The sequence below is a fragment of the Pelodiscus sinensis genome, chromosome 6 (genome assembly GCF_052426305.1).
Source record: "Pelodiscus sinensis isolate ZL-2025 chromosome 6, ASM5242630v1, whole genome shotgun sequence".
In the NCBI taxonomy this organism is placed as follows: domain Eukaryota; kingdom Metazoa; phylum Chordata; order Testudines; family Trionychidae; genus Pelodiscus; species Pelodiscus sinensis.
In genome coordinates this window covers 91942227-91970193 of record NC_143057.1, presented here as the reverse complement: position 1 = coordinate 91970193, position 27967 = coordinate 91942227, and the positions used below count along the sequence as shown (strand labels likewise).

The 27967-nt window shown below is 41.1% G+C and overlaps 1 protein-coding gene across 2 annotated transcripts in view; it reads left to right on the top strand.

The window, feature by feature from the left end:
* Positions 1–27967, top strand: part of CWC27 (CWC27 spliceosome associated cyclophilin) — a 224603-nt gene that overhangs the window by 117841 nt on the left and 78795 nt on the right. For both annotated transcript variants that reach the window (XM_075932399.2, XM_075932398.2), the window contains exon 11: positions 16172–16275. In XM_075932399.2, the coding sequence (XP_075788514.1) occupies positions 16172–16275 (104 nt within the window). The remainder of the gene's footprint in view (positions 1–16171; positions 16276–27967) is intronic.

Sequence of the window (27967 nt, the reverse complement as noted above, 5' to 3'; positions counted from 1 at the left end):
ATCACTTCAAGTATTCCACTGCAAATTAATCTAAGGTGCAAATTATTGCTTATTGGATTGCTGTTGGTATCGCAAAATCTAGCATAGATACTCAGCTACAACATGCACCCTTCAAAATGCCTTGATATAACAGAGAATATAAATGCACAAAAGCCCAGAAATTTGAATTTATAGTTGCCACTGTGTCACCCTCTGTGACTTTTCTTGGTAGGTATGAAATTTCATTTTTGTCATAAAATGTAAATACAAAACAATGAAATTGCATTTGCTGAGGAACAAATATTGGAATTTAATGCAGTTAAAGTCTTACCATGATGCTGGTATTGGTACGGTTTGTATTGAATTTCTGTAGTTGAACAAACGAACAAGACCCAGGAAACTCATTATGCACACTGTGGTCTGAAGTTGCTTAAGGACTTGGAAAGTTGAAAACAGTATGGGAGAAGAGTGATTAGAGGGCAGCAGACAGGGTAAATATTAAGGATGAATTATAAATTACTGAACACTATGACTAATTTTATTGAATGACTCTACTAATATGAGTATTACCACCACCACCATCTTGTGGCTCTACCAGGTTAGAAACTGCAATTTGTACCAGTAGGAAGAGATTTCCACTGACTATGAATGAAGCACAACAGTTGCTTCTGAACTTGGAAAGTTTTGTGATATCAGGCTTTAAACTGTTCAATTGTACGTGATTTTGACGTTTAAAAATTAGTTAATTATACATTCTCTCTCAAATATCTATATAATTAGATTAACTCCATTAAAGTGGAATGATGCAATTACAGGTGGAGTGAAACAATAAAGAGATCATATGTAATGTTTTATGGCTCTAACTCATTTTCATCCTGATCCTACAAACAGTTAGACACATGCTGAACTTTAGGCACATGAATAGTTACATTGAAGTTTATGGGGACAGTTCTATGCTTAAACATGCACTTAATGGTGTGCACTATCAGGTTCTTTAAAAGTAGTTTGTTAAATATGTGTCATTTAGAGAATACATAATTCAGAGGTGAATAAAGGCTCTCTTTGGGAGTAATGTGGCCATTTCATAATAAAGATTATGCATTATTGCTTAAGTCTGGACGTTTCTGGACCTATTAACTCAGAAAAATCTTCTTTGGCCTGCCTCCCTATTTGCAAATTCTGATTTTTTTTTCCCACCATAATTATAAGCGAGCTTAAGTTGAACTATACTTTTTAGATATGATCTTTTTTAGGACAGAAGGTTTACTGTTTTGTACAGATAGGTGATACTGCAGGTCTGAAAAAGATTATAAATTCATAGGGACTACATTTTACAATGTCTGATAGGATTTTATGGAAACCATTTGGTGATCTCATCGACAGCAAGTCTATTGTTTCATTACTATCAGATTCGGTATGTTTGTGATTAAATCAGCAGAATAGAGAACATGAAGAGAGTGCTGTTCACTTTGCAATCACTTCCATCTGTTATAAATTCTTATCAGATGTTGGAAAATAGCAGACATAAGCTAACTGTAAGTGCTCCTTCCAAATCCCAAGAAACCATGATCTGTAGTAAGCCTATATTGTGCTCTCGGTTAGTTTAATCTACTATTTAGTTATTTACAATATATCCACTCCCTAGGATATCTAAGTATTAAGAATTTCCTACTTTAATCAAAATCTGTATTTTTTTAATCTTTGAAGAACATAATATTACTTCAAACATTTTAGTACCATAGTAAGTTTCAGGTTCAATCACTGATGATACTTTTCATAAAAAGAGTCAGAATGAGTCTCACACTAACACTTTCAAGCATCTGCAACTGCCCTCTTTTAATGATGTAAAAGTCAGCTTGCATTTTGAGGGTAGGGGTCTTCCGGTTTCTAAAAGTAAGAAAAATTAGGTGGCAAGTCTGCAGCCTCAAAAAATAAAATAACATAAAAATAAAATATTTTACCAAAGAAAGCAAGATTAATTATTTACTCAACCTGAATCTCAGTTCATTTAAAATAAAGTGAAGCTGTACTTGAATTATTTTTTATTATTTAATGTGGGATGGAGACATGTCGCTCTGTCACATTGCTGCTAAAGTGTTCCATTCCTATTGCACTGAAAGTGCAGTACCGTAAAACAAAAATGAGATGTACCAACTAAGTAAAGAGTACTGATAGGAACTTTGGCATTACCATATTAGTTTATATCCATTCATCATGTAGTACAGTGTCTTGTCTCTGGGTATGTCTACACTACCTTCCTAGTTCGAACTAGGAGGGTAATGTATGCATACCGCACTTGCTAATGAAGCCCGGGATTTGAATTTCCCGGGCTTCATTAGCATAAGCGGGGAGCCGCCATTTTTAAATCCCCGCTGCTTCGAACCCCGTGCAGCGCGGCTACACGGGGCTCGAACTAGGTAGTTCGGACTAGGGTGCCTATTCCGAACTACCAGTACACCTCGTTTCACGAGGAGTAACGGTAGTTCGGAATAGGAACCTAGTCCGAACTACCTAGTTCGAGCCCCGTGTAGCCGCGCTGCACGGGGTTCGAAGCAGCGGGGATTTAAAAATGGCGGCTCCCCGCTTATGCTAATGAAGCCCGGGAAATTCAAATCCCGGGCTTCATTAGCAAGTGCGGTATGCATACATTACCCCGCTAGTTCGAACTAGCGGGGTAGTGTAGACATACCCTCTGATAGTGGCCAAAGCCAGATGAATGTACAACTGCCTCCCTGACCCCCCTCTGGATTAATGTTTTATCCTAACATCTATTAGTTAGAAGTTATTCTCATTTGTAAAGCAGGAAGTTTTATAACATTCCGACAATCATTTTTGTATTACCTGTTATAATTAATTATTCTTGTCATCCCTCTTTATTCTCCAGTCTCCCTTTAAATCTTGCAGTGGTTTCTACAGATTTAATGTGGATAGTGTAAGCAAATATCTTTCAGGCGGAAAGGTACTTGTTTAAACATCATTAAAGTCACCTTCTCTAAAATTCCTTCAGAGTTCATGGTTGTACATCTCTGGGCCTGGTGATCTATTGCTTTTAAATTTGTTCTAGTACCCTTTTTTCCCCCCCTAACACTCCAGTTTCTGATGCAACCTCATCTCTATTACCAGAAAAGGGCAGGTCCCAGGCAGGTATCTTCTCAGCATCCTCTGTGATAAAAACTGATTCAAAGAAATCATTTAGTTTCTGAGCCATATCTTTGTCTTCCTTAATTGTTCCTTTTAAACTCTGGGGACTTATCAAACCAGTGACTCTTTTGCAGATTTCCAGGTTCTTTTATACTAAAACAAATTTATTCATATTAGTTTAAAAGCTATTTGCTCTATGAAATTCATCTTTTCCCTCCTATATTCCTTTTTACATATTGCCTGTTGTAATTTATGATCCCTTTTTAAGGCTCTAGTGAGGTTAGATTTCCTAATTTTGGAAGTTTTTTATTTGTTTTGAATGATATCTTGAAATTGCCATTTAGCTCCATAAGTTTACTTTTTATTCGTCTGGTCTCCCTTTTGTTGAGAATTGTGTAGCTGATAAATCTCCTGTGTAAGTGTCCTCTACATCCATATCTCCCACCACTTTCGTGCAGTTGTCTGATTTCAAATACAGATATATTGTTGCATTTGCAGGACAAGTACAGACCTATGTGTAACCTCCACAGTAAACCCCTAGGTTGGCAGGAAGAAGCAGCACATATTTCCAGACCTATAACTTTCATTCTCAGTTTTACAATGCCAAAAACAAAAAGTACTGTTATCCAGATAAAATAAGATTTTGAACCCCAAAAAACTGGACTCAAATCTACATGCCAAATGTGAAAATTGGTTCCACGTTCCAAAAACTCTACATTTCACAAGTACCTATTATAGATATTGCCTGATTGTCTTCAGAATTATGACATTATAGAAAAAATTATCTGTGATTTTTCTGCATATTTTGTACTTCCATCACCTCCTACAAATATGCTATTGTGGATCCTACTTTGTTTTCTATATTTTTAAATGCTATCTTTTCATTTAGAATATTGTCATGTCTATCAGTTATCTCTACATCTTATCTGGTTCTCAGGAAAAGTTGATCCCAATATTGAATTAATGGATCTGATTCATTTTTCATGGATCTCTTTTAGCCTGAATTTTTCAAGTTAATCTTGCAGACCCAAACAGGGGTGCCAGTTCATATTTTGGGGGGGCAACTTGTGCATGCTGTGATTGGGGGGGGGGAGAGTGAGAGCATGAAGGAGGCAGACGGAGGACAGAGGCTTCAGCAGTGTTATTGAGCATGCTTAGTACAAGACAAGCTCCAACTGTGGAGGAACCAGCCCCATCTACCATCATCTCTATCCAGGGGCTAGTAAGGCAGAAAACTTAGCAGTTAGCTGACAAGAGCACAGTATCTAATTCATATGAAAAAGAAATAATATTAAATAAATATTAGACCTACTCAGCATGAATATTAGCATCTTTTGACATCTTGTGGCAAGTAATTTAAGGGACACTGATTAGACTTAAAATGTTAGTAACATAGTAAGAATATATATATTAACTCTGGAGAAAGAGTCCAACAGGACTCTCAGCTCTGGAAGGAGAGAGGAGTCTAGTGGGTTACAGCAAGGAGCAGATATATTTCAGCTCTATATAAGAACATCAGAATGGTCATACTGGGTCAGACCAACAGTCCTTCTAACCCTGTGCCCAGTCTTCCAACAGTGGCCAAGGCCAGGTGCTTCAGAAGGAATAAACTAGAGACAATCCTCATGATCCAGCCCCTGTAGACCTATTTTGTTTGTTTTAAATCTGCTGCCTATAAATTTAATTTGGTCATGTTCTTGTGTTATGTTTGTGAAGGAATAAATAACATTTGGCTGTGTTGATGCTCACATGGTTATTTCGAAATAATGCTAGTTAACTTGAAATAACAGTGCAGTGTAAATGCACCCTTACACACCAAACCAGTCACACCGAGCACTCCAGCTGCCACTCTGGCCAGCAAGAAGCCTCACGAGCAAATCCCCTTTGACACTCCAGCGTTCCCTGTGTCACAGCCAGTACTCACCTTACACAGATGAGTGGTTATGAAAACTAAGCTCACCAACTCCAAACAGGTTCTCCCAGTCCCAAAGAAACAGCCACAGTCCCAGGTCAAGGTATACTTTGGATTTTACCCAAAAGAGCATGCTGTGCCAATTCTTTAGAATCTAAAATCTAAACGTTTATTAATGAAAAAAAGGAAAGCTTGAGAGTAAGATTGTTAAAGAGAATACATTACATACATCAATCACCAAGTTCTTGAAGCAGGCTCTTAGCAAAGATGTTACAAACTGCCAACTTAAAAGTCTCTGGTGTACATCCTATGTCAGGATGGGTCAGTAAATCCTTCCCGGCCCTCTGTCCATAGCAAGGATGCTTCTGGAATCAAGAGCAGGATTGAAGACAAAATGGAGGCGCCCTTATGGTACTTTTATATTCCTGGTACCTCCCAAACTGGAGCTGATCACATGATCAAGTGACCTCTGTCTGTCTTTCATGCAAATAACCATGATGTACTTCCTAGTCTGCAGCTTCCTAGATGAATTCCTCAGGTGTTTATTGGCAACCTTAAGAGTCTTTGTCTATAGAATCATAGAATACTAGGACTGGAAGGGACCTCGAGAGGTCATCGAGTCCAGTCCCCTGCCCTCATGGCAGGACCAAGTACTGACTAGACCATCCCTGATAGCCATTTATCTAACCTACTCTTAAATATCTCCAGATATGGAGATTCCACAATCTCCCTGGGCAATTTATTCCAGTGTTTGACCACCCTGACAGTTAGGAACTTTTTCCTAATGTCCAACCTAAACCTCCCTTGCTGCAGTTTAAGCCCACTGCTTCTTGTTCTCTCCTCAGAGGCCAAGATGAACAAGTTTTGTCCCTCTTCCTCATGACACCCTTTTAGATACCTGAAAACTGCTATCATGTCCCCCCTCAATCTCCTTTTTTCTAAACTAAACAAACCCAATTCTTTCAGCCTTCCTTCATAGGTCTATGCATCATCATTAATTTGCTTAGCCATTCATTGGATAACCATGCCTAGTGCTCTCTCCCAGATAGAAAACATTTAAAATACAAGTACAGAGACCATACTCATAACTTTACATATAAAAATCATACAAATATATGAGTAGTATACATAGAATTAGCATAAGCTTTCATTTGACACCTTACATGCCCACTTAGTACAGAATTTGGGGCAAATACACAACAGTGGGTGAGCAGCAGTGACCTTTTTGCTCACATTAAAATCTAATTGTGACACTATTTTTACATGAATACTGTACTAATATTAGAATTTAAACAGTTAAAAAGAATTAGGGTTTGTTTATGAGGTAGGGTACTGTGCTTTACTCTACTGAGTCCATAGTTGAAACAGCCCTATGTTAAAAATGCACTATGGAACATTTGATGCACATCAGCAGGGTATAATTAACCTATTAATATGCAACAATTTAGTGCAGTTTAGAAGTTGCAGCCCCATAGTGGGCATTACCTTAACATGTAGACAAACACTTGGTGGGCTTAATGCTTATTTTGGATTCCTACTCTATGATATGTGGAGGTCCGGGGGTCTCCCCCCCACACACAGTCTTTCAGAATCCGTTATAAGTCTTTGACCAATCCCCACTATCTCAGTCCCGCCGCCAAACACATGAGGCACCTGAGACACTGGCCTGTGGGGTTGGGGGCCCGGGCCCGCCCTCACTCCCGGACCCCAGCCCAGGGCCCTAAGGACAGGTTCGTGGGGACTTGCCCAACCGGTGGGGCAAGTGCCTGAAACTCACCGGTTCACCGGCTCCACGCCCCGCCCTGGGCTACTTCCTACCCCACCTAGGTCTTCTTATGCCCTCTGACCTTAATTCTGCCCCCCCCCCCCTTGTTCTTTCCCAACTTCCGCGTCCACCTTTGCCGGCTTCCGCCTCCGACCTCCTCCACTCGCTTCCTTCTCTCTCTGCTACCTCTCTCCGCCGCCTGAACTCTCCTGTCTCGCTCTCCCCCTCCCAGGCTCTGTCGCCCCTCTCAGCCCCCTGCACAGCCCCCCGTCCCGGGCTTAAATGGCCCGCGCCGGTGTCCCGGACGCATGACGTCAGCCGCAGTGCACGTCATGCGTCCTGCGGCCCCCCCCCCAACTCCGGGGCGCCGGCTCACGTCCTCCGTCAGCCCTGCCCCCTCCGCTCAGCTGTGCAGCGGTGGCGGTACAAAGCCCGCACGTCGCTCGTTCCTCCCGGGCCGCCCCCATGAGCGTGAGGGCGACCGCGGGCGCAGTGCGGGGCAGGTCCGCTTCCGAGGGGTGGAAGCGGCTCGCCCCGTCACACGCCTCCCTCCTTACGTTCTCCTCTCCCCTTGTTTGGGCTTCTCGCTCTTCGTCCATGCTTCTCGAAAAAAAGTCTGCATTCCCATGAGCTTTCCCGGCCCGATGACTGATCTCAAAGCGGTAGGGTTGTAAGGCCAGGTACCACCTCATAATTCGGGTGTTGGAGTCCTTCATGGCTAGGAGCCACCATAGGGGGGCGTGTTCGGTTACCACCTTGAAGAGGTTGCCTAGGAGATAATACCGCAACATATCAATAGCCCATTTCACTGCTAACGCCTCTTTTTCTATTGTTGAATACTTTCTATTGTTGAATGCCCCTCCACCTCTATTTCCCTTAATATCCTCCCGCCGACTCGCGGCTCTCGTTCGCACTGCTCCACCATTACCTGGCCATATGAGCAGTCCATGTACGGGTAGTCACGCTTGAAGTGTCCCTCCTGACCACATTGGTAACACCCCCGGTCGGGGTTCGGGCTGGGGGCGGACTCTCCTTACGGATCTCCCGGGGTGGAGGCTGGAGCATGAGTTCCTCCTTCGTGGGCCTGCTCCATACGGGAGCCAAATGCCGGGTGCCCTCCTTACTCGGACTGGGTGGCCCACCCGCCCCTTGCCCCTCCCTTTGCCGTAGTGGGAGACGAACCCCCCTCCCTACACTGGGGGCGTGCTCACTCCGGCCTATACTCCCTCCTTCACTCCCCTCAGCTGCCATATAGTCCTCCATCAATGTCACCGCTTCACTGAGTGACGAGGGGTGGTATCAACGGACCCAACGCTGTCCCTCCTCTGGCAGTATGTAGATGAATTGCTCTAACACCACTTTTTCTGCTACCTAGGGCCCCGTCTGCTGGTCTGGCTCTAGCCAGCCTCCCTTAGCCGTTGGGCTACCACCCGGGGCCGCGCCCCAAGAGGGTATTTTTCCTGCCGAAACTGCTGATGGTATGTCTCTGGGGTGACTCCTAATTGGTCCAATATGGCCTCCTTTACTTTAAAGTAATGTAGGGCGTGTCTCGGATCTAAGCTCCGATAGGCCAGCTGGGCTGGACCCGTGAGGTATGGAGCTAGAATCGTAGCCCAGTTTTGTTCTGGCCACCTGGCGGCGGTGGCCACCCTTTCAAAAGTGACTAGAAACGCCTCGGGATCGTCTGAGGGCCCCATCTTGGCCAGCCTCACTGGCAATTGGGCCAGGGCCCCCCCCTCCACTGCTTCCCTGCCTTGAATTAGGGGTTGCCCCCGTCCCAAGCTCCCCCATTGTCTCACCCATCGCTCCTGTTGCACCTGGTATTGTTCTGCCACGTCCTTCAGCAGCTGTCTTTGCTGGTCTTGCTGTTGGGCGGCTAGTTGTTGTAGGAGGGCCATCTGCTGCTGCTGTTGCTGCCGCTGATTCTCCATCAGCCACTTGAACACGTCGGCTGCCTCCATCGTCCCGTGTACTTGTGCCCCACGTGCTGCGAGCGTGTCGCCTTGCTCCTGCTTGCCCTCCACCAGTTTCTTTCTTTTCCTCTTTTCCAGGGTGTGTGTGTGTGTCCTGTTTTTATATATATATATATATATCCCTCCCCCTTACCCTACTGTCTGGGGGGGGCCTTAGGTCATGCCCACATTCTCCACCACATGTGGGGGTTCGGGGTCCCCCCTACAGTCTTTCAGAATCCGTTATAAGTCTTTGACCAATCCCCGCTATCTCACTCCCGCCGCCAAACACACGAAGCACCTGAGACACTGGCCTGTGGGGTTGTGTGGTCCGGGCCCCCATCCCGGGCTTAAATGGCCCGCGCCGATGTCCCGGACGCATGACGTCAGCCGCGGTGCACGTCATGTGTCCCGCGCCCCCCCCCCCCGGGGCGCCAGCTGACGTCCTCCGTCAGCCCCGCCCCCTCCACTCAGCTGTGCGGCCGCGGTGGTACAAAGCCCATACGCCGCTCATTCCTCCCAGGCCACCCCCATGAGTGTGAGGGCAACCGCGGGCGCAGTGCAGGGCGGGTCCGCTTCCGAGGGGTGGAAGCGGCTTGCCCCGTCACAGATATTTAGCTGAAACATGTCTTCAAAATAATCAACATTAAGGGTAATTTTTTTTAAAAATAGGGGTTTTTTTAAATTGAGATTTAGCCTCCTAAATTACTTAGGCTCTTATGAAAATATTACTGTAAAGCTCTTTCTGCATTGATCTCATAGCAGTTCAATTTTACCAGCACTTTACACTGGGCTAATGATTGAAGGCTTCTGCTTTGTGAGGATCATAAAGGAAAAGTTAACATTTACTGCAGCAACAACACAAAAAATAGGTAAGAAAAGTTGGTTACATAAGAACATAAAGATGGGCATATGGGTCAGATCAAAGGTCTGCTGACAGTGGCCAATGCCAGGTGCCCCAGGGGAAGTGAACCGAACAGGTGATGATCAAGCGATCTCATCCCTGCCATCTATCTCCAACCTCTGACAAACAGAGGCTAGGGACACCACTCTTTACCCATCCTGGCTAATAGCCATTAATGAACTTAACCTCCATGAATTTTTCTAGCTCTCTTTTAAACCCTGTTATAGTCCTAGCCTTCACAACCTCCTCAGGCAGGGAGTTCCACAGGTTGACTATGTGCTGTGTGAAGAAGTCTTCTGTAAAAGCTGTTCAATCCTGTTATCAACTCCATTCCACAGAGCCTCAAACTTAGAGAAGCTATTGCAGTGCTGGATGAATTCTAAGTAATGTACGAAAATCAGGTGAGTAGAATACGACAAACAAGAAGGATTAAATATAAAATTAAAACAAATCTCTTGGCATAAGTCGATCATAAATGTTCGAGTTCATGACTGACTGATTAGTAAAATAAAAACCACAGTTGGATACGTGTGGGAGGGGTAGAGGAGAACGATTGAGACATAAGGAACCCTCAGTGAATTCTGTTGTTGGTAAGCATTAGTTTATTGCTGTGACACTTCTGCTCTGACTCTTGAAGAAGGCATATACCACTCTTTTAAAAGGAGTAATAACAGGATTACTTGTTGTGAGGCACTGTACGTTTCAATTCAGAATGTGCTAGTACTTCAGAGCATAAATATAAATCCTAGCTGTGCTGGGTGCATGATTTTTTTAAAGTAACCATCAGCCAAGAAAACAAGATGGCCTATATCATTGAGGCAGTGCTACAGACACTGAATTAATTATCCCATTTCAGAGTTTTGTGGTCTATAGTAAGAGGTTATTAAAATAAAATAGTAGCACTGCTAGTTATTGTCTTTTAAAATTACGTTAAAACAGTCATTTGTTGTTGGGCCTGTATGATTTAGGGTAGTTTAATCAGGATGTTGGAATTTCAGCATAGAGGTGTTGATGAAATTGCACCCAAAATCCAGTCTCTTTCATCTAAAATGCCAATTTTACAGGCAGGTTTTGAAACATTCAAAAATGAGGCCGGCTTTCTTTCTACAGCCCTGTATCATCTACCATGTGACAAATTGTACTTATTTGTGTATTAATATTAAGGTGAATGCTATACAACTAGAATGAACAGAATTACACTAGAGTTATTCTGTATGCTTCTGATTTACCTGCTAATAATGATCCCTGCAATAATTGTAGGTGTTCTTGAATCCTTTATCTATTGCTCTGTTACAATTTTGACATCTGATAAATTCATGCCATTGAATATTCAAAATAAATATGTGATTAGAGAAAAAGTGAGTCCTGTCTGACACAACCAAGTAGGAGAAACAATGTTCGATGGTTGCCATGCTCATTAGCTATGTGCCCTACAAATGTTGCCATTTAAAACTGGGGAAAGTGCAATTTAATTTACAAAAAGGTGATGTAATACTAGAGCTTTAGTGTGAGTTTGGCAGGTAATATTAACAAAAAATGCACTACTATAGTGCTGACTTCTGTGTTCTGCTGTTAGTCATATCCTGGGCATGTGAAAAATTTAAAATTACGAAGTCATTTCTATCATATGCTTTTTCAAAATATGATGTTTTGTAAGAAAAATGTATGAGAGAGAGAGAGAGAAACTGTATCTCAAAGTGTTTTTCTGACTGCCCACTAATCTACAGATAATAATCATGGTCTTATGATTACCAGTGAAGAAATAAAAGCAGAGCTGTGTGTGCACAAAGTGTGATTTTTTTAACATTGCTTTCTCAACAATATCTACACAGGAAGTGCATAATGTCAGAGTTGTAGAACAGTATCAAACCAATTTTATAAATTTTATCAATGCCAGATGATGAGGCAGCATTCTAACCACTTCAAGGCAAAATTCAGAACCTCTCTCTATGCAGTCATAGTCTGCTTTTATAATCTGAATGAAAAGAATTCATTTACTAACTTTTTGTTTTCTTTTGATCTTAGTCTTATGGAAATTAAACTCTAGAAAGATTTTAAAAGATGAGATTGGAAACTGATTCAATATACTGTTATTTCTAGAGAATAAAACAGCATTGGATAAACACATGGATCAGAATACCAAAAAGATTCTTAAAGCTTGGTGAAATAGGAAATAAATAAGGATGGATTACAAAAAAACACTTTTTATGGAAAAAGTATTTTAAAAAACAAGCTGGGAAAGATAAAAACTAATATTCAGATATTGTACTGTGGGAAAGTATATTTTCACCTCTATAATATTAATAATTGGGAGTAATATCATTTGTTTAAAATAAAGATACCTTTTGCCAGTACCAAAAATATTCCTGTATTCACTACAATGTGATATTTGAAAATCTAAAGTAACAGTTGTTTAACTATTTTCAGATGGATATTGAGATTACTGTAATTATAGTGGTCAAAAAACACTTAGCACCCATCAAAATATACATAAATATATATATCCACTTACAAAAGTGGTGCCTAGAAATATAAATCACCAACAGTAAGTAGAAAGCTCTTTAAATCCGTTAATGATTGTTAGTAAGGTTAATGGTCATGAAATGTATTTTAAGAGGAATCCTTTGGAATATCTTTATTTGATTTGCAGAAGCAATGTGCCAAGGCCTGCCACATAGGCATAATGTTTTTTAACTCAGTATATACAAAATAAATAAAGTATCCCAAAGTGCTATAAATGTTATATGTTCTATATTAGGCTGTCTTACTGTCAGTAATCTATTCTGTTCTCTGAATGGAAATATAGCAACCATTCTGTACAAGGACATTACATTCATTTGTTTTTGGTTGCAAAATGAAGACTAGCCAAATGAAATGGGGGGAGGGGGGGAAGAGGTATAAATCAGCAAAATGCAAACTGCAAATTATCATAATTAAAATGTCATGAAGATACTGGAGCTAACATCTGAACTCTTATGAAAAGAAATGTAGACTCTTGACTCACCACAAATTAGGTCCGATTTCTTGTAGTTCCCAGATTTTTCTTTGAGGATACCAATCCAGGTTCTTTTGATAAAGGATTATTAGTATTAAACAATCAATCTAAAGCAAATTAGATGTAAATAAAGAAGAAAATGGAGAGGACAAAATTTCACCAATGTCTGTTTAATAAATCATTGATCATATATTTACCTAATCCTAACCTATGATCTATGAAAATTAATTCCCATCCTACTGTGGGGGAAAAAATCTTTATATCTTTTTCTGGCACTTACTTTAATCTTTTGCATCATAAATAACATTCAGATAAAATTAGCATCTCCATGTTGTTAGTTTAAAAATGGGTTGTGTTTTGTTTTAATTCCTAGACTATAACTGGTTTGATACTTTATTCGGTTAATTCCTTATCTCATTCCTTTTGATCCACTGCATCAAGATTACTTTCTAGCTTCTTCTTCAAAAACAGTAATGATGTAGCCTGAATATATTTTTAGAAATTAAAAGTTTATTCTCCATTCTCCAATCACTGCAGATTGGTAATGGGAGAGAATTTCCTTTATCTGTGGAAACTTTCTGTTGACAAAGATAGCTCTATTTGTCTTTGAGCCAGCTGCCTGCCTCCTGCTTTACCCCATTGAAGCTGAAGACGGAAGCAGGTCAGGAGCATTTATTTTGCATCAGGATGATTAAATGGAACAGAGCCACTGATTGTCCATTCGTGCAAGATCCAAAATAGACATTAATACTTGTGGTGTAAGTTAAACAAGCAAGAGAATCAGGGAGGACACAACCAACTCCCCATAACAGCCACTCTCCCATATGTCTAAATGCAGCTCAGATGCAGATGAGAATCAGGAATAATGTACTGTGGCCCTCTGAAGAGTTTTAAATCTTATATATAAATTGACATATATATTCTTACTGCAAATCCTCAATAAGAAACATATCACTATGTTTTAATATATCTTTGTGATTGCAGGGTATTTATCTTTTCTTCTCAAATCTGTGTGATGTACCTCAGGTAGTTTATTTTGGAGATAACTGAGATTGGTCTTTCCTTTCTTTGAGTCCGTCTTCTGGGTACAAAGTATATCCATCCTCACTGTGAATCTTCTCTTCATTTGTTGTTTCTAGCTGATGTAGTCAAAGTGAGGCTCCAAAAGCCATTTTCTCTGCTTTAAATTTCAAGATGTCATGGATTTAAGGACAAGAATCAGTTACTGTGGTTGAGGGGTGGGAAGAATCATACCCCTGAAAGAAAAGTATAAAAGACTTTCTGCATGAAAACTCAAGAGAATTCTTCTCCATTATGTAGTAAAAACCCATGTAGAAGAGTTTACATCCCCAACACAGCAGCTGCAGATAAGTTTGAAATGTTATCAGAAGTTTTAAAGAATATTAATTATTTTTTTAATTGAGTGGAGGATTCTATGCCCAATAAGTCTTGATAAATTCATAGACTCAATATATTTTCTTGACAATTTAGCAATTTGAGATGAAAGAATGACCTGTTTTAAGTAGGAAAGTAAGTTGTTTAGGCTCATCCTAGTCCCTGTTTTTCTACATCACAAAACTGCTTTTCACCTTTAGAACCTAATTAATATGTAGCTCCAGGCAGTAGTTAGACAAATTCTTACCAGATGGCTATATGGTGATCTACGTGAAATATTTTTAGAGGGGTAACTGAGTTAGTCTGTAATTAGAAAAACTTAAAAAGCAACCAATAGTCTAGCAGCATCTTAAAAACTAACAAAACATGTTATAGATGGTGGTATGAGCTTTCGTGGGTACAACCCACTTCTTCAGATGAATGAAGAAGTGGGTTGTACCCATGAAAGCTCATGATACCATCTACAACGTGTTTTGTTAGTCTTTAAGGTGCTGCTAGACTATTGGTTGTTTAAGTTTTTACATGAAATATGTTGGTCTCTGTCCATCTTCCAGATCACAAATACTACTATGAAAGATACTTTTTTAGCTGACTTAGGGTTCCTTCCTTCGTCTGTCCATCCCAAATCTAAACTTTCCCTACAAGAGGTAAGTCAGTCTCCCTTATATTCAGAGTAAACATTTAAAACATAAGTGAGTCAGCAAGAATTAAGTTGCAGTTACCTGATGTGTTCCTGCACCTGTTAGCAAAGTGAAACAATCAGTGTCTTACAGCTGTGAAGGACTGAATAACCATAGAAATGAGACAGTCCTCTTAGCCTAAGAAATCCCTTTAGAGTAGGGCAAAGTTTGCACTATTCCTGACCCTGCTTTTCCTTTTCTTTGAATAAATGACTTTATATTCTACTTATTCTGCTACTTTTCACAAGCATCTCATTCACACACATGATTAAAAATAAATATCAGAAGAATGAATTAGAACATAATTCCAAGTCTTGACTCGAGAGGCCCAGGACTAGAATAACAAGGGTATTATAGATCAGAATTAAAGTGCACTGATCAAACCATGGGGGGAAGCTTGCACAGCACATTCTTGCATTATGTTCTGCTCTAGCCAGTACTTCTGTTCATTCTCTTTCATAAACACTAAAGCAGTTGCAACTTAAAAAGCAAAATGGAGAATGTATAAATTAGAATACCAAAAAGGCTTGAAATATTGATCGGTAATTATGGCTTTCCCATTTTTTTCCATCACTAACAAGACTTCATTTTGGAACTCAATAAATTATCTCTTCATACAACTTGACTTGTCTTGCAAGAATTGAACGCTTTTTGGGGGATAGCTTTGGACAGTCAATTCATTGATAGAATTGTATTAATAATTGAAGAGACAAAGAAACAACCCCCCCTAGAAAAAGCAGTTGAAAGAAAACAAGTATCATTCTGGTCATAATACAGAAGTTCAGCAGAGAACATTTAAAACAGATGATAAACTAACAAAATAGACTCAGTGTTAATGTAACTTCTCTCTTACCACTTTTTGGTTTTCTCTGTTCTGTCTTTTACAGATGTTCATTTTTTAGTAAAGTTTATAAAGCACAAAATACATTTAAAAATACTTAATTTCGTATTAGTATGATTCATATAGATTCATCAACTCAATTTACTGTCCATATAGGAAATTATAAATTGGAAGAATTATCATTTCAGTAAATTGCATTTTACAAGACAATATTGTGTTTGTTTTAAGGTTCCTCTGCTTTTTATTTCCTTTAAGTGTGGTTCTTACAGTTAAGTATTATGGATGATACAATGTTAAATTAATGAATCAAAGCATAAATGCAGGACCCCGTTTTGGTTGTCCCCTACATTTGACATATTTCTAATGGGCTCTTAAAAAAGCCATTTATCATACTCTTTTGTTGTCTTTGCTAATGTAAAGAAGAGCGTTTTAAGGTTCCAATTTACTTTTGAGCCAAGTTCTTCATACCAGACTTAACAAGAGTGAAGCAATACATTCCCTTTGTTTACATCAGAGATTTACTGCCCATTAACTTTGACTCTGTTTCTCCTGAGTGGCTTTACATTCTTAGAAGATTAAACTCATGTAAATATTGTTCTCTTTGCAGTGAGGAACTGCGCAAAGAAGTGCGCCAGCTGAAACGTGAACTACTAGAAGCAAAGCAAAAGAAAGAAGAAAATTCTACAAAATCAAAAGAAAAGAAAGTGGAAGGTAGGCATGTAGTATAGACAATGGTAATTATAAATGTTTCAATTAACTTCCCATCTTCAAGGTTTATTTGGTTTCATGTGGATGAATTTAAACATAATTGCTGAATTGGCTACAAGGGAAAAAATCCTTGGAAATGTACAATAGGAGCAAAAAAGTATACAAGTGTATAAGTAAAATATAAAATGGCATTCTATACTCTGTTAAATAGGTTTATTTGTATGTCCATGCATATATATTTATTGGAGAGCTGAAGCAGCTGAAAAGCCTATTGTCGTTTCTCTGTTTTATTGTATTCTTTAATAATATCCGTTAGAGCCTGTAATTCAGGCTCTAATAGTGGCAATTTTTTTCAAAAATATGTATTTTGTTGTGTCCTTAACATTTTTTATTTCTGTAACATGGTTGTGTAGACATGCAAAATTTAACTTGAAAAATGTTTGCCACAACATGAATCAAGTTCTGCTGCCATCTCTTTTCATTCTTATTCAAGTCAGTGCATATGTTCATTAGAGCAGACTGTGCACATCTCATGCACTGGTGCTGGAGAGTTTTCTCCAGCAATATCCATAGTGGTGGGCCATACCTCTACCCTAATATTCTTATGCTCTGAGCCAAATATATAAAGGATGGAGCCTTCCCACCCATTCTTCAGTTCCTCCTCACGGTCCATGGCTGGTGGTCAAAGCATGTCTGTTTGTTCCTTCAGTGAACAAGCCGTTTTTAGTTAATTTTTTGTTTATCAGTTATTTAGTGGTACTCATTCTCTGGTCTTTGAACTCTCTTTCTTTTCTTTTGCTTTACCTGTTGTCCTCTATAACCCAGTTTCAGGGTGGAAAGAGTTTAATAGCTAATTATTGAAGGTGTCATGTGTACCTAATTACTTGCTTCTCAGCCAGATGGTTGGTACTGGAAGGCATCAGATGATAACTAGATACCTGATCCTCATGAAAGGGGAAAGGGTTCAATCCGAAGAAGAGAACCAAAAGGGACTCCAGTGAAGGATCATGAGCCAGAATCTTCAAAAGACCAGAGTCCTCAGAGAGACTTGTTCTGAGGAGCCAGTACACAGCCCCAAAGCTGGAGGAAAACACTCCAGAGCAGCAGAAGGAGATAGAAAACAGAGACCAGACAAAGGTTTATTTGTTGAGAGACTTTAATTAATAGCTTGAGCTTTTGTTTCCCTAAAAGAGGTTGGACTTTAGATGTTTCTCAGTTGGATGGATGAATAGTGCACAGAGATGGACAACATGGAGTTGGCATTAAAGATGCCGATTGCAGAAATATCATGCCTTAATGAAAGGGAGGGCTGTAATAGGGAATGCACACCCTAACATCCATAGTTAGTAGGAGTAGCCTCTTGATTCTGTCTGGTACTTACGGAGCCTATGCCCATGTCCCCCGTCTTCAAATTCTGCTCCAAGAGTCACAAAACTGATGACCTTTTTCTCACAGCCTGAAGTGCTTAGATGAGGATCACATCATGGACGATAGGGTTTGATTTTCCAAGATAAGAACTAAGGAACCGAGAACACTCCGTGTACTTCATCGAGGCCCCTTTTTGGTCTGCATTGGTACAGCCTCAGCTGACTAAAGGTTCCTTCTGATCCAGGAGTCCTACCCCCAGCATTCTCTGGGGATATAGATGGGAAGAGATCCCCTTTGCCACAACATACTTCAAAGAGGCGCAAGTGCTTGGATCATCCTCAAAAGCCAAAACCAAAGAAGAGGATGAATTCCACATCAGAATGCTTGGTATGGGACTCCTCAACCACAGTGGCTAGCCACTCAGGTAGCAAATGTAGAATACACCGTTCAGCCCACCCTTCCCTGGTGTTGCTGTCACATTTCAGGACAATTGCTCGTGTAACATCAAACAAGGGCCCCACTCTAGGCTTCTAGCTCACCAGCCATTCACTCTTTTGACTGAAGGCACCCACCTCTCTTTCTTCTGACTGAGTATTTATAGGCTACATAATCACTTGACTATATTTTGAAACCTGCAGCAAAACATGGGCTGCCTAAAGAGACCTTGTTTACTTTATCTTCGGAGATGGTACACAATGTCATTGCCAAAAGGTAAGTTACCTTTTCTAATCAAGTATGTTGTAGTCATAAGGTTAAAACACTGAAGAGAATACTCATTAGAAACAACACAAGAACTTCCAGTTAATAATTTTACCAGAGGTCACCCCAACTCCAACATGCATTCTAGCAGGTGAATAGTCCTTCCAAATCTCCCACCCAAAAGCTTTCACAAATTCAGGTTCACAAAACCCTCTGCTTGTTAATAAGGACCTTTTTCCCTCTGTAATGCATTCCTTTATACAGTTTGGGTCTTTGAAGAAACCGTGAATAGGTAACCAGCATTCCCTTGATCCAACTATCTACTAGGAAATTCACTTCACGTGTATTGTCCCCAGAAATCCTTTGATGTTCCTAATACTTCCCAGAAATGGCATTAATCTGGACTTTCTCTTAAAGAAATCCCATGAAAATCCCACAATAGTACCTAAACTATTGTATTTTTAATACTGTGAACTCCTAAAATTCTGAATTTAATAAAGTTTAACTTAATCGCACAAGGTTTGTCCAGGATATGATTGGGGGCTGGAGCACATGGCTTACGAGGAGAGCTTATTTAGTCTACAGAAGAGAAGAGTGAGGGGGGATTTGATAGCAACCTCTAACAACCTGAAGGGGTTCCAAAAAGGATGGAAAGAGGCTGTTCTCAGTAGTGACAGACGACAGAATGAGGAGCAGTGGTCTCAAGTTTCAATGGAAGAGATCTAGGTTGGATATTAGGAAAAACTATTTTACTGCAGGTTGAACTTCCCAAATCTGGGACTCTCTGTTCCAGCAACATCCATGGTCTAGAAAGATTCTGTGATATTACAGGACATTTTGTATCTGTCACAGCCATATCCTAGTGGCTTGACAAGATCAGAGCTGTTGACTCCAAGACTATCAAGACAGACTAATTTCTTGGTACAGATGAGCCGTGGTATCCAACCAGTTCTGAAACAGTAGCAGCTACAGTGTCTACTGCTATAGCAAACTAGCAACATTCAACCAGCCAAATAGCCACATGTGGCTAGCATTTTTGGACACCCTGATGCTAGAGCTTGTCACCTTTGTTCACAGCAGAGCAAAGGTTCATTTCAATAGTGATTACTTTAGTGGCATACACAATTGCAAAAGACATCCTGAGCCTCTCAGTACTAGCCTTGCTGATTATTCTAAGTGGCAGTGTCTTTCAGGCCTGTCACGTGGTGCACTCATTGACTCCCACATCTGGGTCTATTATGGTACTAGCAACTTCTGATACTAGTACAAACAATCTTAGTGCCAATTCCAAGCCTAACAGTTCTGCTCTGCTGTAGCGCATGTTATCGATAGCTTGAAAGCTCTGATGGGGCCGGAGTGCAAATTTTTGGTCTAGACATAATTGGCCTTTGGTACCACACCAATTCTATCATTGGTCCTGCTGGTTACTGTGGGAAATGTCTCCAGCATGTAGAGCCTTGTCTCCACTGTTCTACAGTTCCCAAAGAAGGAAGTTTCCCTAATACTAAAAGACCCATACAAAATTAGTACCCAGCAACCAGTATACTACAGAAACAAATGCCAGATCAGAAACAAAAGGAGTGGCACTGCTAGCTGCCGGCTTCTGCCAGGCCTCCAGCATCAATAGCAAAAGTCCAGCCTTAGGCAGGTTCTAACTTGCCTTCTCTGATCACATTGTCTTCTTCACTTGGTAAGGCCCTGGTACAAATGTAATCTTCTCTGGCCCCAGATGACTTTAAGTTCTACCAGATGCTGCTGAAAAGGATGGATACATCTCAAGGAATACAGACAAAGCTTTTTGGAAGTTCCCCACAAATGCATGGACATTTTACACAGCTATGTTCAGGGAGAGTTGTTCTCCCTATAAATGGTGCAATTATGCAGCCTATAAAACCTGTATGGCAGACTCCATCGTCAAAGTGCACAGAATGCCAATACCAAGTTCCTTTGCAAGGATACGAACAGTTTTATCATCACCCACACTCGGATCTCTGGAAGTGATACCAGTAAATGAAATACACTGCCAGGATAGAGCAAAAGCGACTGTGAAAGACAAAGATATTGGACTTTTTCAGCAGGAAGATTTATTAAACCATTGGCAGAAAGATGTATTCAGTTGCGGGCTTACAGCTATGCATAGTGAATCATCAAGCCCTGTTGGGATGAGATGGACAGATTCCTTAGCAATTCGCCAGATGACTCCAACATTTACTTGTAGTTTCTTCTGGTGGAAGAAACTTAGCTGGTTCCAATTTCTGCACTGGAGGATTCCTTGGCTGAAGAAGATACAACTGTTTGTCATGGCAATGACAGTAACCATGCATTACTCATCATAGCTTCAGACCCTTGGGGATTCCAAGTACAACAGACTACTGAAGAGCTCCCCTTTGAGGGTTGGGTATTATTTTCCTTAAAGACTGTCAAAGCGATACATACTTTAAAGACTCAAAAGTAATATTGAAATCCCTAGATCTTTTTACACCAGCCCTGAAAAGAACAAAATTTTGCTCTCAATTTCTTCGGAGGCAGCATTATTGCATACCTAGACAAGCAGATCAGTAAAGGGCGAAGCACAAAAAGCAAAGGAGACGACCCCATCCATTGCCCTCCAGTGTTTCCACCACACAACCCCATGTCTGAGGCTGTTTGACTCCCCCATTAAGGATGGCAGAATGACCATCTGGCTTGCACCAAAAATCATCCCTCCTGTGAGAGCAGGTTGTCACATTTGCTAAGTACATAGCAGTCCATCACTTCAGACAAGCAAGTGCTAAGCATGGTGGAATCAGGGATATACCTTGCAGTTCCTGTCTTCTCTCCCCTTCACATCCACCTTCTCTTTCCCTCATAAAAGGCCCATCTCATGAGTCTGTATTAAGTCTTGATAATACAAGGTACTTCTGACTTTGGTCCTCTTTTGAGGCCTCCTTCTTTGTTTACTGGTTTTTTTTTTGGTATGTCTACAAGTTTGTATGTTGCTACTAAGCAAGCAGTTTTAAGAGAATAACAGGAGGCAGTGACTCCACCAAAAAGATCTTAACCTCCATCCCCTTTCTGAGTAAGGATTCCTAAATTGCCTTTTGATTAGTACAGCCTGGGATCTTCTTGGTCATAACCTATTGTCCTTTGATTTAGGCCTTGTCTACACTAGAAGCTTACAGTGGCACACTTCTACCAATATAGCTGTGTTCCTGTAAGAACATTTGTGTAGCCACATGGTGACAATGAGAGAGAGCTCTGCAAACAACATAAGAAACCTAGCTCAATAAGTGGCGATATCAGTGGTCAGCAGACAGCATCTCCTGCCAACACAGAACTAGGCATGAAAGCAGCTTTGATGTAAAAATGTATGTTCCTTGGAGATAAAGGTGCATGTGTTTTCTTTTCATACACTTGAGTGACAAAAGTTTTGCCAATATAAGTGCTAATGTAGACATGGACTTAGAAAAGTTATTTCTACTGATTCACATACTTCATGCTTATGGTTTCTCAGGGCAGACATGCATGGGGCCTCATGCCCAAAGTAAGAAATCACAAGAACTGTCTCCCTGTCTGAGACACTGGGGAACTGTGTAAAAGGTTATTTCACACTATGAAAGCTCAAAGCCCAGGTGCTTCAAAAGCTAGTTTTTAAACCCATTTAACATAAACTTATTAAAATATTTTCAATTTAAATGTAATGTTAATACCACTGTAGGCTTGTTCTATGTTACTGTCTGGTGTTGCTGATTTACAAAAGTAATTTCAAGCAAGAGTGAGGCAAAATGATACGCATTGCACTATTCTGTGCAGTGTAGTTGTGGTTCTTGGACTTGGGCAGATTGTCCATCAGGAAGAAGGAGCTGAGATCGCAGCGTAGTGGGGCAGCTGCCAACTATGGCCAGAAGGAGTAAAGCAGACTGGAGGGAGCCTGTGCAAAGTCCCAGACTATGAGGAAAGGGCTCTTAGAAGGAGCTAATCAAGAGGCAGCTTACTGGAGCAGCTCTGGTTATAAGGAGCTGCTCAACGGAGGAGAGGGCAGTTGGGGAAGGTGCAGGACTGGTTCCCGTAGAAGAACTTTGGATGGAGCAGTGCTGGGCAGGCTTGGAGGAGCAGAGTAAGAGAGGCTCCAGTCTGATACCTGCCAGGCTGCAAACCTTGATACAAAAGCCAGGAGGGTTCAAGGGTCAAAGGAGAAGTGGCCCAGTGAACAGGAGGCAGTAAAAGGAGAATGAAGGAGGACAGGATAGAGCTGCTGCCAGAAGGTCCCTGGGTCAGGATCCAGAGTCGTGGGTGGGCCTTGCCTCCCCCTTCCCCACTCCTCCTTGCACCACACATTGCCACCAAGGACTGTGGCCAATACAGACTATAGCTTGATCCTGATGTGAGACAATAGACCCGTCTGCAGTTGCCCAAAGTGGAAGGTGTAGAGACTGAGGACTGCTGATATCCCCCAGAAGAGGGGCGAGAAACCAGAGTGTAGTGAGCACTGTCTGAAAGCAGCGTCCCAAAGGGGACATGTGTCCTGCTCTCAGGATTATGGAGTCCAGAGCAGAGCATAGAGAGAGCACAAAGCCAACAACAGGTGAGACACCAGCCAGAAGAGATCTCCCTGTGGAGGCTACGTCTAGACTGCAGGGCGTTTTTTCAGAAAAAGATACACAAATTGCGAACCACAATTTGGTATCTTTTTCTGCTTTTCTGGCAGGGTGGGGAGGCTTTTCCAAAATTTGGCCTGTCTACACGGGGCCAAATTTCGGAAAAACCTCCTTCTTCGGAACATCCCTTATTCCTCTCACCAAGAGGCATACATGGATGCCGAAAGAATATGCCCACTTTTTTGGAAACTGTCCTGGAAAAGCTCTTCAGGCTAGATGTAGCCTGAGAAACAGAGCTGATTCCCATTGTGACCAGCAGGAGACACTAGGGCAGTGAGTCATGCTCCTTTACACCCAGAAACATGAGCAGATGTTGCACCCAAACCTTCAGTCACTACACCTCACTGCCTCAATGGCTAATCCTAAAGGAGACACAATTTGAAAGCAGTGCAGAAAGTCCTACTTTACAGTACGGAACTATCAACAAGACCTATTAATCTTAATAAGTAGAAGCAGTCACTATTTGGGTGGCTTCTCACAATGTGCCTCCTTGCAATCTGTAATTCAAAAGATATTGGGCTGTTTGTTACACTCAGAGTCCATTTTGGCAGTCAGCTCTAGCAATGTGCACAAAATTTGGTGTTATGAATTGTACTGTATTTTCTAACCATGATCATCATGTTCCTGAAAGGCCCAAAAAGATTGTCCTACTTCATAGTGGTATTTTAACTCAGCCCTTATGGGTCTCTCCCTTTTGAACCATTAGCCACCAGCTAGTTCTTGCCTCTGTCAACAAAGGTTTCCTTTCTAATATCCATCACCTCAGCAAGAAGAGTAGAGGAGCAGCAATGATCTGGTGTGGCTTGTTTGTACATGTTTTTTATAAGGGGAATTTTTAGCTTAGATTACATGCTACTTTTCTTTCCAAAGTAGTATCTGATTTTAACTCAACTAATCAATATATTTTCTGGTCTTTTTTCCAAAAACACATCCTCAAAAAGATGAGCAAAAGCTTCATAAGTTGGATATTTCCCAAGCACTAGCTTTTATTTGGAAGAAACCCAAGCCTTCTTGGGTCTTACATGGAACAATTGAAAGGGCATCCTGTTACAATACAATGACTGTCCAAGTGGATCAGTTGTTTTGTCATGTGTTACAAGATCAAGGGCATCATATTTCCAGAAAGTTGTGTGCCTCCAACCAGAACACTGTTATAGTTCAGAGCAACTGCTCCTGAAATTTCCCTTTGTGGTACAGCAAAGGCAGCCACTCAGGTTTCTGGCTTCCTAGCTACTGCCTTTTTAGATAGAAACCCATCTCCCTCTCGCTCCTAACTGGTGTACTTCCAGGCTTACTAGTTTCCTCCCTGCACTCTCCTAGACAAAAAACAGGCTCCCTAAAAAGGCTTCTCTTGCCTTCTCTTCTCTTGCCTTCTCTTAATAGCCAGCATAAGAACATAAGAATGGCCGTACTGGGTCAGACCAAAGGTCCATCTAGCCCAGTAGCCTAGCTGCCGACAGTGGCCAGCACCAGGTACCCCAGAGAGGGTGGACCGAAGACAATAATCAAGCGATTTGTCTTATGCCATCCCTCTCCAGCCTCTGACAAACAGAGGGCAGGGACAGCATTCCTACCCCCTGGCTAATAGCCTTTTATGGACCTAATCTCCATGAATTTATCTAGCTTCTGTTTAAACTCTGTTATAGTTCTAGCCTTCACAGCCTCCTCTGGCAAGGTGTTCCACAGGTTGACTATGCTCTGTGTGAAGAAGAACTTTAGCTTATTAGTTTTAAACCTGCTACCCATTAATTTCATTTGGTGTCTTTTAGTCCTTATATTATGGGAACTAATGAACAACTTTTCTTTATTCACCCTCTCCACACCACTGTTGATTTTATAGACCTCTATCATATCCCCCCTCAGTCTCCTCTTTTCCAAACTGAAAAGTCCCAATCGCTTTAGCCTCTCCTCATATGGGACTTGTTCCAAACCCCTGATCATTTTAGTTGCCCTTTTCTGAACCCTTCCCGAGGCCAAAATATCTTTTTTGAGCAGTTGTAAGTTACTACATAGCGCTTCCTGTGCAAGCATATCGAAAAGCATTTCAGAGAAAACATTCTATAAAGATTAAACTGTACATGTAGGCAATTAAACTTTCCAGAGATCCTCCCATACGTCTCCAACATGGGGTCTGATAGCCAAATCCTAAAAACCTGTCTCTCCCCACCCCCACCCTACCCATGGGATGTTTTGTGGTCAGTGATTCTTCCAGTGCTTCCCTAAGGGCACATCTAGGCTATGTTTTTCTTTCGAAAGAAGATATGCAAATTCGGCACAAATTTGCATATCTTCCGATCATCAAAAGAGTTTTTTTCAAAAAAGCAAGCAGTCTAGACACGGTTCTTTCAAAAAAGGAGGGTTTTTTTTTTTTTTTCAAAAGAACCGCATCTTGACTGATTGTTTTTTTGAAAAAACCTCTTTTGAAAAATCAATCGGAAGATATGCATATTTCCATATCTTCTTTCAAAAGAAAAATTTAGTCTAGATGTTCCCTAAGATTAGAGCCTTTTGTGGACCCCAGAAGTCCTGTCCATTTGCTGGATCATGGATGTTGCTGGACCAGGGAATGCTGGAGTAGAGGGTAACATGTATAATGTGATCTTGGTGATTTAGTCCTTATACTGATCTATGATAAAATATTTGTTAGAATAATGTGTTCATTGATTGTGAAGAGATTTAATAACATTCAAAATTCCATGTTAGCATCCCTTAGCCCAAGATTGAACCAGCGGTGCTACTACATGAAAAAAGTTAAACATGAGTATAGTCCAGTCAAAGAAGAAATGTTGATTAATGGATGACTAAGTGAAACAGAAAATGTCAAGATGAGGTGTTGCTGTCAGTTCATCCTTTTAGGTGCTATCATAATACAAGCAACAAATAATAATTATTGTTAATAGAAAACACAAAGAGAACATTCAGAGCATCTATTCTGATGTATCTAGAGTTATTAGTAAAATATACATTGTGATCTGTAGTAAGGCAGCTTGGCCTTCCTCTGTCCCGGAGGGGAAGGATTCCCTCTGACCCCCAGTGGAAGGAGTCCCTACGAATGCCTGGTGGGCAGTACCAGAGCAACCCAGCACACCCACAAGAACCTGTAGTCCTTTAGTCTGATAGATCTCAGCATTACACAACAGAGTTTCAGAATGTTGAGAAAATAATACAGGATCATTGAAGCTAACTGTGCCCCATTGTCCTTATGTGTACCAAGATGTTCTTAAATTTGGGAAGCCGTTGCATTTTCCCTGTATGTACTTCTCAAAGCCCCAGTAGAAGTTAGACCAATACATTCATAGAGGCAAATCTGATAACCCAGCATTAAATAGCTTTCCCTCATTAACTAGGTTATATGTGGTATTTCTAACATTGTTAGATATCAGCTCCATTTCTGTCATACTAGGTAGACAAATTAAAGAGGATGAAAGTCTCAAGGGAACAGAGGGAAACCATCCCGTAGTTGAGACCCTCCTTCCAGAGGATATTGCAGTATCCTCTCGCACTGAGGATACCTCTGAGGGGAGGGGAATGCCAGTTGTTAGGAAGAGGCAGGTGTTAGTAGTGGGTGATTCGATCATTAGAAACATAAATAGTTGGGTTTGTGATGACCAGAAGAACCGTATGGTCATTTGCCTGCCTGGTGCGAAGGTTGCGGATCTTTCGAGGCATCTAGATAGACTTATGTGTAGTGCTGGGGAGGAGCCAGTGCTCATGGTACATGTAGGTTCCAATGACATAGGGAAGGATAGGAGAGATGTCCTGGAGGCCAAATTTAGGTTGCTAGGAAAGAGACTGAAATCCAGGACCTCTAGGGTGGCATTCTCGGAAATGCTTCCAGTTCCACGCTTAGGGCCATGTAGGCAGGCAGAGCTTCAGAGTCTCAATGCATGGATGAGACGATGGTGTAGGGAAGAGGGGTTTGGCTTTATTAGGAACTGGGGACACTTTTGGGAGAAGGGGATCCTATACAAGAAGGATGGGCTCCACCTAAAACAGGGTGGAACCAGACTGCTGGCACTAAACATTAAAACGGCCGTAGAGAAGTTTTTAAACTAAGAGATGGGGGAAAGCCGATTGGTGCGGAGATGCACGTAAATCGGATGGAGACTTCTCTTAGAGGAGAATCCATTGATAGAGATTCTCTAAGCTGTAGTCAGAAAGAGAGGAGAGGAGAGGACAAACCATGGGCCAGAGCAGACAAACAACTGCATATAATGGAATCCAATGCATCAGGGAAGGGCAGACAAATAAGCAATGGCAAATTTTTAAAGTGCTTCTACACAAATACTAGGAGTCTGACTAATAAGATGAGGGAACTAGAGTACATCGTATTAAATAAGGAGATTGACATAATAGGCATCACTGAAACCTGGTGGAATAAGGAAAATCTGTGGGACACAATCATACCAGGATATAAAATATATCGGAAGGATAGAGCAGGCCGGGTGGGTAGCGGAGTGGCACTGTATGTGAAAGATAATGTAGAATCAAATGAAATAAAAAAGATTAAATGAATCAACATGTTCAATATAATCGCTATGAATAGTAATTCCATGCTCCAATAATAAGAAATTAGCAGTAGGGATATATTACTGACCACCTGACTAGGACAGCGATACTGACATTGAAATGCTGAGGGAGATTAGAGAGGCTACCAAAATAAAGAACTCTATAATAATAGGGGACTTTAATTATCCCCATATTGACTAGATACATATCACCTCAGGAAGAGAAGCAGAGATAAAATTTCTCAATGGCTTAAATGACTGCTTCTTGGAGCGGAAAGTACAGGAACCCACAAGGGGAGAGGCAATTCTCGATTTAGTCCTGAGTGGAGTGCAGGATCAGGTCTAGAAGATAACTGTTACAGGACCGCTTGGGAATAGTGGCCATAATATAATAATATGTAACATTTTTGTGGTGGGAAAAACACCTCAGCAGTCCAGCACTCTGGCATTTAATTTCAAAAAGGAGAATTACTCAAAAATGAG